The sequence below is a fragment of the Podarcis melisellensis genome (assembly GCF_964234715.1).
Source record: "Podarcis melisellensis genome assembly, chromosome: 2".
NCBI lineage: Eukaryota > Metazoa > Chordata > Lepidosauria > Squamata > Lacertidae > Podarcis > Podarcis melisellensis.
Genome location: NC_138529.1, coordinates 81,694,752 through 81,707,405, shown reverse-complemented (window position 1 = coordinate 81,707,405; position 12,654 = coordinate 81,694,752). Strand labels below are relative to the sequence as shown.

Here is a 12,654-nt window from a genome sequence, read left to right as displayed (position 1 = left end):
TAGGCATTTATAGTTCCTATGCAAGGTTCTGCAAAATGGGAGGAGAGGGAGGAGGAAACTGCCAACATTCCTTTCAACAGTAAGTTGTAAGATGCAGCATTTGCTCTCATCAGGCAGACACAGAAGAACATGCTTTTTTTGAAACAGAACAAGCAAAGTCTGTTTATAAGTTCAGGTTACACATGTATTTCAGCTACCAATGCCACCCTTTATTATGAGTACATTAAGAAGCTTCCAATTCAAGATTAAAGAATACAATCCAAGCACCAGTAGTTCCAATACTATCACACACACTCCAAAAGATTTGCCAATGAGGTTTCTATGTCATTTTCACCCAGCAGAGTCATTTTTAATTGCAGCCAAAGCCTCTTTGCACACACCAACCTGAACAAAGCTATCAATTCACAAGTAGAGAAAAGAAAAAATATTTTTCTATACTAAAGGGCAAGCATGTTTTCTGTACAACTCCCAGCACTTCATGCTTTGTGTGACTAAGTCCCAAGTTCTAATCATCAGCATCCCTAGGCAAGAAACTGCAGGCTGCAGGACTGGGGAAGCCCTCTCTGCCCAAGACCTTAAAAAAACACTGCCACTCAGAAAGGACAATACTGAATTTGTGTTGAAGGTCTGGATTTTTCAAGTTCAATGGGTGGCAACGGCACGCAAACTCGGGGGCAGAAATCTTTTTTGGAATGTTGCTCAAAGTATTACGCCATCTTCCCCTGACCAAAGAAGGGTGCATTAACCACTGTCATGAGGATTTTAAGGCATATGCTTTCATCACTCCGCTCCTTGCCTGAGGAAACTAGAATATTACCAAAGTATGAACATCATACTGGGCTGGGGGTGAGTCTGCAATTACACAAGGTATGTTCCTGCATCATACAGACTAGAAACATGCTGGTTTCTAGTCCCCACATCCTAAAACAGCCAATTATTGCTGCATAACAGTAGCTTGCTTAGCTGTTACCTAGGTTTTTGAGTATATATAAACATGGGGTGTGGACATTAGCTGGCAGCAGTGAAACCACCCTCTCTATTTAAAAAGCTACTACTTCTGTTCACGGAGACAACTGCATATAAAGAAACCCATAAATCAAACATTTCATTTGAACTACTCCACCCAAAAAACCCAAGTCGAGTACAGGTTCATTCCTTGAACTGCAACATGAAGACAGGAAGTTGCTTCAATAGCATTACTAATTGCAACTCAATTCACACACCCAAACACACACCCTAGTGAGCCACTGATAAATAGTACAACTATTGCATGATTGAATGTCTAGCACGAATTGGTTCAGTATTTCTCCATATAGTGACATCCAAGTATTGCTTATCAGTGTTCCTGTTAAACTGAGTCAGCATGGGTGTAGTGCTTTTCTACTTCTAAAGTTATCTACCCTATGTTGCAGAGAGCTATTGCCTCTACCACACGATGGTGGTAAAAGATTATGGTTTGGATCAATACCTTCTGTTCTGCAAATGCAATGGCACTTTCTGCTTGTGGTACATGCTGTCCAATCCAATGGAGGTTTTCACTGGAGGAGGCGAGATAAGAGCTTTGCACCAATTCTGCTTGAAGCCTACAGCATTTTGAAGGATCCCCTATCCTCCTGAGCAATTAGCAGGGGCATAAAGGCTTCAGGGGGAGGGGAAATAGCTCCCCCCCTTCCATCGGCAGAAGCATCATCGGAATGGAACTGATCAAAGGAAGTCTGGATCCAATCCCTGATCAGTTGGGAAGAGACCATCACACTCCACTTATGCACACATTACCACAGGTATTCAAAAAGGAATGTATTAGGAGACTTCTGAATTCCAAGCTGACCCAGGACAATAAAAATGATTTTGTCTACTAGTGCTCATGGAGATTTGGTTCCATGTTTACTTTGAGCCTTTGCCATTAAACCAAACTGCATCTCCTACCACCAGCAGACCACTGCATTCAGTGCTGCAGTTTGTATTTATTATTCAAGACTGAAGGCAACCCAACTGATTCAACTTGGGTGAATCATTAAGGAGTGTAGTGTAGGTGATATACTAGGATTTTATTGCTCATGAAAAAACCTGCCAGGTTTACTGAAGGAAAAGAATTCCCACAAAGATCTGGCAATATATACCGAATGAGGCGCACACTCATAACCTGTACTTCAGGAGTGGTGCTCTCAATCACACAGCAATCACAATTTTAAAAGTTTGGATCAATTCCCACTTCTTACACTTTCATTTGCAACCCAATTGTGAGCCTAAGAAGAAAGCTACATTGGAACCTGCTTGGGGCAAATGAACCAAAATGGTTCACTAAAATATCAGTTATTAAATTTGATAGCTAGTCATTAGCTGCATGTTAACTGCCAAAATGCAGGTGCTTAACTATGCATCTTCCAAAAAAGGATTCATATGTCTCTTGTTGACTGAAGCAGCTTTCAATATTGAGGTATATGCTACTAAGTAAGAGTCTAAATTCCAGCTACCACTACCGGTTTAGTAAAGAACAATTCATTACGTAAATCTGCATCTAGACATGAGCTACAAGACACTAGAGAGATGATCATTCAGGGAAGGGTTTGGGGCAGTAATATTTAAGGTTTCAGTATTGCAATGTAATATAGAAAGAGGGTGACAAAATAAGGTATTCTTTAGATTATTGTGATGCACTTATATTTGAAATGCGATATTTTAGACCTAAGCACCGCTGAACAGGGCTATCCATAGCAATGCCAGATTTTATCTGATTCAGGAACATAAACACCTGGAGCAAAATTAGTAGGGCTGTTTGTACTTAAGATTTCAGTAAGAACTTCCTAACAAGTTGCAAGTTTATAGATCACACTGAGGCTCAATCCTATTTCAAGCAAGGTGATTCTTTTATAAGATAACCTATGCCAGCAACTGAATCAGAGGTATAGCTGCATGCTGGTGGAACCTTCATGAGATTCTGAAGTTCCCCTACTTTAGGCTGCAATCCTATACCTGGGCAAAGTCCAGTGAACTCAGTGAGATTTAACTTGGGAGGCAACATGCATGGAATTTCATGTTCAAGCTCTAGCTATGGCACAGAATGCCTTCCAAGACCACACAGGAACTTTTGACCCTTCCTGTCCCATGATGAGTGACAAAGTACCTACAAGAAGGAGGATAGTCCATCAGCCTGCTTGTGCCTCACAGGAGGTGAAGCTAAAGCAGCTGTAAAGCAAAGCTTGATCCTTTGATCTCTAATCCTTTGGAATGTATCAAAATGATGCCGCCACCAAATTATACCTCTGCTATTCCCTGGCCTGAAGATAAGTTTATGCCTCTCTTTAAGTGACATGACACGTTAGCATTTAAAGCAGCTTGGAGAATTCAGGGAAGCATCCTATTTTCACAATGGCCAGCCAATTGCTTATGGGAAATCTGAAAGCAGGTCCTGAGCGCAACAACACTCTCCCCCCACCTATGACTCCCACCAACTGATATTCTAAGGCGTACTTCCTTCAACAATGGAGGAAGAACACAGCTATCATTAAGCTTACCCAGGGCACACAATTCAGAAACTTTCCTTAAAACATGTTGCAATAAATCTGATAGAATCAAATATATTGCTGCTACATAGAATGTACTGTAATCCACACATGCAGGAGCCTAACACTTCCTGCTTTGCCCAGACATTGGAGTACAGTACCAACTTGTAAGAGGCAGCTTGCCATCTCCCAGGGGCAGTACAGGAGGGGCGGGGCCTTGTCTAGTGAAAGGCAAACTTTCCCCCACCCACCACAACCGTTTTTAATGGGGTTTCTGAAACTAGCAGCACTAGTTGCAGGAGTACACATCATTCTGCTTGTTACTTCTGTTGGCGCTTTGCACCAACAATATTCTGCTGTTAATATTTAAACTGAAAAGAAACCAGAGTGAAGTAATCCCTGGAAAAGCAAGTTTGCAACAGCTGTCAAAGGTATTTTCCCACAAGGAGTCTGATTCAGAGCTCAGCAAGGTTTCCGTGCTTCAAAACATATGGGTTACATACAGAGAACCAACATTCTTTTCTCCTATACTTTTCCTTGAAGCCTCAACTCTATTTACACAGACAGGACGTCTCTGAAGTTCTGTTTCAGGTCTCTAACTCAAGGTCACGTTTTGCTCATAACATAGTTCTATACTCCAGAGACACCACTGCAGAGAGAACCGAGGTTACTTCCCCAGTTAAAACTCAGACAGACTTCCAAACAGGGCAACAATTGTTAGAAAGTTAGATTTCAGCTCCCACAGGCAGGTATTAGTTTTATTTTATTTTGCTTGTTAACACACCAGTTCTGTGCTACCACTTGGCTGCTAATAGGGAACACAGCAAGATCTGGCTATGAGAACCACTTGCTATTAACCCATCTTTTAAAAAGTTTGAAAGCTGCCTTCATTTGCAAATGATGTACTTTATACTCATGCCCCCACTATTTCTGTTGGAGGTTCAGAGTAGCATTCAGTGCTCCCAAATTATATCCATTACTTCCTCGAAAAAAGCTGCATCTGCAACTGAGAGCTTTAAACTATCACTGAGAATGGTTACCAAGTTGCTTGGTGGCAGTGTTTTTTTTGTTTTGGGTTTTGGCCAATGGATGAAGTCTCTCTCTGCCCAGAAAAACCCTGCCAATTAAGTTTATCTTTGTGAAAATGTTTTAAGAGTATTTGTCACTTTACTGATACCACATTTGCAACTTCTGCTCTTAAAATGGGAATTATGGGCAGTTGCTAGTAGATGCATAATTTCCTCCCTAAATATCACATAACCTTCATCCATAAACATTCACAGACAAGTTGGATAATGCACCTTTTCTGCTGTGCACACTCACTCCCAATTATCCCCCTTTGATTTACTTCCCAGAAAACATGCAAAGGTTCATGTAGCTGTTAAAAGCAGAAGTGTTCAATTTTGTGTCACTTTAGAATTGTGATTGGCAGCAGAAAAGCAGGTGCGCTGATGGTGTCGCTTCAGCTGCTGAAAAAGCCATTTAAGATTTTTTTATAGTTAACATTTCTAAGCCACAGTAAAATATTTTGTTTATGCTACCTACATGTTTTCACAAACACAACTGTTGTGAAGTATATCCTGCATTCTTGCTATACACTACAGGTGTCCACAAGGCATCAGGTTTAGCCTCTCGATAATTTCAGCTGGCATTCTATCCATGCAATATTATCCAGAAACACCTCCTAGTGCTATTTTGCATTATTTATTCCCTTCCTTTAATACAAGTTCGGTATTGCAAGAAAGGATTCCCAACACAAAAAACACTAGAAACACAGTCAAAGCAACAGTACTTAGCAGCAGAGCTTTCTATACAATTAATGGCTATTGTAATCAGACTACATTTATCCATTCTATAGTTCAACTGTATCTTGGAAGTTTGTTGTGCTTAGGACACTGGCAGCCTTTTAATCACAGCATCTGAAATGCCATCTAGTCCTTTACAAATGGTTTCTGACTAGACTGAAGCTGACTAGTATCTTCCCTCTTTACCACTACCACCTCCCAACTTGTAAGCTTAGAAAAATGCAGCTTCAAAAGAGAAAATATGGAGTGTCATTATCCATGGACAATTTTTAAGGGAGTACCAATACAGTTTCCTGTATTCGCAGAAGAATGGACTAGAGGACTGAGATCCTTTCACACTTCGATTCTACAACACACACTGCATATGTACCTGCAATTCAGGGTAACATCATGCATCTAATCTAGTGGGCTAGTCCACAAAAGCTTATGCCATCAGGATGTCAGTCTTTGAGGGCTCAACAAGATTGTATTTTGCTGCAGCTATCCCTTTGATAGGTGACAAATTAGTTAATAGTGTACAACACCTTATAGGTGTGATGTGTCAAATATGTACACCCAGATTACCATACATAGCCTATCATTTTGCAGTTTGTCCCATTCCACCAAGATGACTCAACAGCAGTGCCAACTGAAAAAATAGGTGTGAATAGTCTCTACCAAATTAGTCTTAACTGTCAAATCCTAATGGTCAAAATAGATGTACTATCGCAGTCACACTTTTAGAAATCCAGACACTTTAGAATGCTTGCTAAGGTATTAAAACAATTTAACAAGGAATTATTAGCATTCCTTATATACTGCATCCTTCGTGCACAGAACCAACAGCACAGCGCATTTTGGCCACACCACGTTCTCCAGAGAATAAAATGAGAAGGCCGGCTGGGTTTTCTTCCTGACATGCTACTTGAGGGGTAGAGCACTGCTTTGCAAACTATCACCAGAAGCCCCGCAGCTGCTCTTTTCCCATCTTTAACTTTTAACGGGAACCAAGTTCAGCCCAATGCCTGCTTCTCCCAGGAAAGCAGAGAAGAAGCTGGTCTCAGATCAGAGACTGGGCTTTTATACAGCGCACACCCTTCAGAAACCTCCAGCATGGAAACCGAAGTCTTTGCCGCCAAAAGGAAGTGGCTCTACCTGCTGGGAGGGAGGCACCTCAGGAAATCCTGTCTGAGCAGCGCCAGCCATTTCTCCGCTTTCCCAGGATTAGGCTCGGGCCCCGTTTACGGTTCAATGCGAGCCCGGGGACGGGGGAGTTTGTAGATGGTGGAGACACCATTAATTGGGGCGGGGGAAGAGAGCATGCGTCCCTCCTCCTCCTCCCAACCGGCGTGCTTTACAACAGTACTTAAGAGACCGAGAAGTGCGGGGGGGCTCTAGATAGCTTAGGGGTCCTTCTTTGCGGGCGGTAGGCTAAGAGCCGAGCTGGTTTCAAAGCTCGCAGGGTGCAACAAGCCGGCAGGTACCCGACCCTCCCGGGGCCCTCCCCACAGCCGCCCTCCACGCTGGGCTCCCGGGGGCTCGTCGGCGCCTCAGGAAGACGCTCAGCAGCAGAGCCGCGCCCACCTCGCCCATCCACCCGTTCGCTACTCTAGGGGAGCGGCAACTCGACGGGCACCCACTGCCAGGCGCTTTGCCCCCACTTCTGCCTTCCTCACGCCGGGAGGAATTCAGACACCTCCCCGTAGCTGCGAACAGACGAGCTGGTTTGAGTTTGCCCCCAAAACCTTGAGCCGTAACCCCCAGGAACAAGAGGTGCCCGGACGGCTGGGTTGAAACGAAGTACCAAGCCCGACTAAAGAGGTCCGAGGATGCAGAAACTGAGCTGCTTCCCTCAGGCAGCCTGCAGCCCGTAAGCGCTGCTCTCACCACACGCGGAAGCCCGCCCGCCCACCCGCCTAGGCGTCCCCGTTCTTTTGCCCAGCCCCGACGGGCGCGCCACAAGCTCACCGATGGAGACCAGCTTGATGTTCTCCTTCTCCAGGAACTCGAGCGCCACGGACACGTTCTCCAGCTGCATCTGCCGGAAGGTGGGTCGCTGGTGGTACTTGCGGTACATGCGCTTCTGGCTCAGCACCTCCAGCAGCGCGATGAGGCGCAGCCCGTCGCTCAGGTCGAACTGCAGGTTACCGATGCGCTTGTTCACGCAGCGGAGGTGCTCGTTGCACCAGCGGGTGAAGGTGTTCTGCTGGATCCGCTTCCAGGGCGCGTCCTCGGCCAGGTCCTTCTCGGTCACCGGCATGGCTGCGGCGGGGTCGCCTTCGAGGTCGCTGCGGCCCAAGGGAGGAGGAGGAGGAGGAGAAGGAAGGTGGTGGAGGAGATGTTGCTGGTGCTGTTGCTGCTGCTCCTGCCACTGAGGCTGCAAGCTGCTGCTGCCGCCGCCGCCGCTCCAGTCACTGCGAGCAGCCTGGCCCCGCGCCTGCGTGCTCATGTCGAGGCCGCCGCCGCCCCGCCTCCTCCTGGCGGTAATGAGCGGGCAGGCCGACCAACCCGCCCGCCGAGGCTGGTTTGCTGGCTCCCTCCCTCGCGCTGCTGCTTCTGGGTCGCAGCCAAGTGTACAAGCGGCGAAACCTACAGGGGAAGAGAAGGAACAGCGCCGTTAGCTTGGCAACCCCAGCCGCCCGGCTCCACCAGCCCAGCGTCGCCTCCGGAGCGCACACGTGCTCGCCTCCAAACAATCCTGCAGAGAGGAACTATTGCGCGCCGTCTGCGCCTGGAGATGTTATATATACCCCGCGGCGGCCAAGGGATTGGACCCCAGCCAGGGAGGGGGCGGAGCACGCGGAGCGGCACAACTGCTGGGGGGGGGGGGAGAGAAGAGGAAAACGCTGCCCCCCACCCCCGTCGGAGGCGCTGCGCACACCGCATGACAGCCCCCTTCCATTGCACTCCTGGTTTTGTCAGGCCCGTGAAACCTCCTACTGCCGCCCAGTTTTAACTTTTTCCCTTTGGGATGCCCAGATTCAAATCTCTTCCACCAATATCACTTGCGTGAAAGAAATGTCAAATAATATTGGGGCACAGGCACCTTAAAGATTAATAATGCCCTAATCTATGGAAGCTTTGCCATAAGGTATTTGTTAGGCTTTTAAGTTTCAGGTTTATGGCACCACCTATATGGGGTGTGTTCCTGCAACAGTGTGGTGTAGTGGTGAATGCCAGGACTAGGGCCTGGTGGGAGGTCAGGGTTCAAATTCCCACTCGGCCACAAAGCACACTGAATAACCTTGGGCCAGCCACTATCTCTTAGCCTATTCTACCTCACAGGGTTGTTGTGAGGATAAAATGTGGGGAGAAACCAGCCTTGAGGTCCTTTCAGGAAAGGGGGGACATACTGTACATGTAATTCTGAATAAGAAAAAAGACTTGTTTCTGTCTGTGGAAGTTGTATCTGCTGAAATCACCTCACAACTATGCAACTGTGAGACCAGAGGAGCACATGTTCTCTTTTGAATTTTTTGGTTCTCCATCTTCTTCTGCTGTTGCTTTTAAAGCTAAACAACAGCAACAAAAGAGTAGCGGTGCCAGCCCCCCAAGGTCACGACAGGATGCCGTGACAGCCACCTGTTCGGATGGCTTTAAAAGAGGACTGGCCAAATTCATGGCCATCAGTGGCTATGTTCTACCTCCCATGCCAGAGGCAGGGAACATAAGAAAAGCAGGGCTTTCCTTGTAGTCTCATGCATGTAGGATCAACATCAGAGAACAGCACTGTTAGGCTCACATCCAAGTAAGGGCCCACAGCTAAACCCCATGACTTCCTTTGTCAATTTTGGCACGGAGGTGAGGCCTGCTTGAGGAGGTAGGCCCACTGGGGGCATCTTGCCCAAGAGGTCTTCCCCAAGAATATGGAAGCAGTGATGAATTACAGCACAATCCACTTTCATCCACAAGCCATCACTTTAAGGTCAGTGTCGAGAGGGTAAATTTCCTTTAAGACCGAAGTCTCCAAACATGGCACCTGTAGGCACCTTGGCACCCTCAGGCAAGGCCCACTGCTCCTCTCAATTTGTGTGTGTGTGTTTTAGGAGGCTTTTCAGTGCTGTTTTCAGGTGGTTGCCTGCTGTTTCTTTGCCTGTTTTTTATTTCTTTTGGGGAGAGTCGGTCATTGTCGCTCTTTCACAAATAAGGTTCTGAAGCATTGTCAGATTTCGTTGTGTGGAATGTGTGTTTTCTGCTGCCCAGAGCAATTCATTGGGGTTTTTTCCCTAAATGTGCCCCCAAAAGGTTGTGCACTCCTGCTTTAAGATATGATGAGCTGGAAGCCACCAAGTAGTGAGGAGGTGTGGCCAGCTGCAGAGAGGGCGTGGGAGAGAACAAGCTGGAAAATCAGTCAAGGTGGAAGCCTCCTGTTTTAAATCATAAAAAATGTCACTAGCTTACAACAGTTTCTAGCCTTCTAGAACAGTCTCTAACACCCAGTGGTCTACACAAGTGAATACCAATCCTACATGGGCTTGGATCCCCCCCCCCCCCGGTGCTTTAACAACTTTGTGACTAGGAGAAGTTCAGTGGGAAAGCGTTAACTTTCATTTCCGCCCATTGGCCCATCTAGTTCATGATTGGTCACACTGATTGGCAGCAGTTCTCCAGGGTTTCAGGCCTGGGTTTCCCACTCCTCCTTGGAGATGCAAGGGATTGAATCTGGGAACTTCTTCATACTCAACCACTGAGCTACAAACCCTTCCCCTGTTAATTGGAAATGTGTATAGGATTAACCTGCCTTTTCAGCCAAGGGCCGTGTTTGGATGTTCTAATGCAGGGATCACCACCCATGGGTGCCATGCTTTCCTTGGTGCCCCTGGAATGAAGCGCAACCCCCAAATTCCCAGATTTCATGGGTTTTTTGCTAAAGTAAGTTTGTCATTTTTGCAACCTAAGATTTGAGGCAAAGCATGCAAACACCATTCTTCTCATTTTGTTTGTGAGACATTCGCCTGCTCCAGCCTTTCAATGTTTTATTTTGCCCCACCCCAGGAAAATATCTGAGGATGCTCATGTGAGAGAGAGGGAAGGCTGCACTAGAAAGAAAGAGGGATGGGGCGGGGGGAGTTAAAAGAAGTGGAAATAAACGATCTTTTTGTAGACTTTTGCTGTGCTTCTCAGTTAGCAGGCTTCTTATTTTTTTACCCAAATGCTCGCTTAGACACTTAAATATATTAGTCTACCTGTATTTATGTTCTGACTGTTCTTCAATTTCCTATCCTCCAGGACTCTCACCACAAGAATTCTGGCTGTGGGCTTGGTCCTTTTTGAGCTTGTTCTGCGTTCGGATTTATTGGTAAGGGCGACTGGCTTTTTGAATCATGAGCTCAGATTCCTCTTCTTTCAGAAACTTCCTCTGTATGGTTGGGTTAGTCACAAAAGCACTGTGTATCTGACTGTGGCTATTTACTCAACCACAACACAGGAAAGAAGAGCTATGTGCCATAAATGTAACTGGCACATCCCCAAGATAACGGATGTACACATCATAGCATACAACTAAGTGGCCTGTGCCACAAACAGCACATGTCATGTTAGGGGAGGCATGGCGGAAAGGACTCTATCAGCCCCCATCTGCAATGTCTTTTGGTGTGCTTCCAGAAGCCCTTCCCTGAGATTTAAAGGGAATATGTCATACTTGGATAATCCCTTTCCTGTCATCATGATAGTTAGGAACAGTAATTGCATTTCCTAGCCAGCCATTGAAATGCCACGAAGAGCAAGGCGTGTGAATTGCCCTCTGAGCTGATGCCAAGTCCAATGTATTTATGGGGACAGAGGGGTTGGGAGACCAAGCAATGTGTTTTGGGTCATGGAGGAAACCAACTTTAGTGCAATGTTGTGGATATTTCATAGATTCCCACTGGCACTGTGAGAATGACACATGCTCCTGCCTTTCCAGTTTGATTCAAGGTGGAGTGTTTGTTGCAAACTTACAGCGCCTTGCCCCTCATCCTGATTTGGCCACAGCACAATGGCTTGCTGCCGAGATGGGAAGGAAGGGAGAAGCAGATTCCAAACTAATGCAAATGTCAGAGTCCCTTGGAAGACTTGTCAGCCATGGAAAGAGCTATGATCGGAGCAAGCCTGGCAGGGAGGTTCATGTTCCCAGCAGTTGCTGGAAAACAGGATTCACCAGTGGAGGAACTGTAGCATTGTCTCTTATTGTGGCCAGGATGCTGCCCAACCATGCCTACTCAGGAGTAAACCCTACTGAATTCAGTGAGGCTTACTCCCAGGTAAGTGGGATTAGGATTGGGGCCTTAGCCATCACCAGCAGTGAAGGACTTGCAGGTGCCGGAGAACTTTAATTGCCTGCCAGACTGGGTGTGACAGCCAGTGGTGGAAGAGCCACTGTTGCCTCTCAGAAACAAGCCCCAGGGATAGTTGGGGTCATCTTATGGTTCCCTGCTCCAGATTCCAATAACTCCAGAGCAGTTATGGGTAGTGCCTGAATTTAAACTTTACTTTTGCTATTGTCCTAAAAGTAAAAGCATTATAAGGTGGGATTTTTGTTTTGTTTTAAGTATGAATAACCTACTAAGGGACTGGCCCACCCATTCGATAAACTGAGCAACTGTACACAGTAAATGGCTTATAGGCAACTATGTAGCTAGCTGCCAGCTGCAACTCACGACTACGCATGGCCTTTTGATACTTCGGCTGGTTGTTCTGGTTCTTCCTATAAAGGGGGAAATAGCTGCTTTTATAGTTATACTGTTGTTAGGAGGGATGTTTGGTGTGGGCTGCTGGTAACCAGCGTTATGAAACATTAACACAAAACACCCAAGACTTGAGATGGAATCAGCAAGTAAAAGTAAATAAAGTTTCTTTTAACCACCTACTTAGTAAAAAGTTTTTGCTCTGATAACAGTAGAAAGTATATATGTCATAGGAGCTGTAGAATCTACCTGCCACTGATTTAAAATATCTGGATTTTATGCTTAGCTTTTGTATCTGTTCTCACAACTTTTTTCTGAATCTGTGTATGTTTGATATTTTTATTTAACTGGATTAACCTGTATGTTCATTGGAGGAGCATCCATCCATAGACTGCCATTGTGGAAGAGCCCCTCCAACTTATCATTATATTGATACACTTAAGCTGTGCACAAACTTCCGTTTACTCTGCATTCACTGATTTGGGAAGTGGTATACGCACGGTGATAGCCACAATTCATATCTATGCTAGATTTTTTTTTGAAATGCTATGTTTTGATGTGTTTTCCGCCAAACCAGCTTTAATCCAAATTGAGAAAAAGAACGGCATAGCTGTGTTTCAAGACAATAACATGTGCATAGCGACACAGCAGCGGTAACCAACATGGTGCCAACCAGATGTTATTGGTATACCACCTCCATCA

The 12,654-nt window shown here is 45.9% G+C and overlaps 1 protein-coding gene and 1 long non-coding RNA gene across 6 annotated transcripts in view; one reads left to right on the top strand and one right to left on the bottom strand.

Annotated features, from left to right (window-relative positions):
• Positions 1–7,745, bottom strand: part of FLNB (filamin B) — an 82,992-nt gene extending 75,247 nt beyond the window's left edge. For 3 of the 5 annotated variants that reach the window (XM_081899391.1, XM_081899392.1, XM_081899393.1), the window contains exon 1: positions 7,256–7,712. In XM_081899391.1, the coding sequence (XP_081755517.1) occupies positions 7,256–7,547 (292 nt within the window). In that variant the 5' untranslated portion in view covers positions 7,548–7,712. Of the gene's footprint in view, positions 1–7,255 lie in introns of all 5 variants that reach the window. The other 2 variants (XM_081899395.1, XM_081899394.1) reach the window with 2 other exon arrangements.
• Positions 7,746–8,109: 364 nt separating this feature from the next.
• Positions 8,110–12,130, top strand: LOC309363295. Its single transcript, XR_014165297.1, has 3 exons — positions 8,110–9,643; positions 10,517–10,586; positions 11,193–12,130. It is a non-coding gene; the product is annotated as an uncharacterized lncRNA (long non-coding RNA).
• Positions 12,131–12,654: the final 524 nt, after the last annotated feature.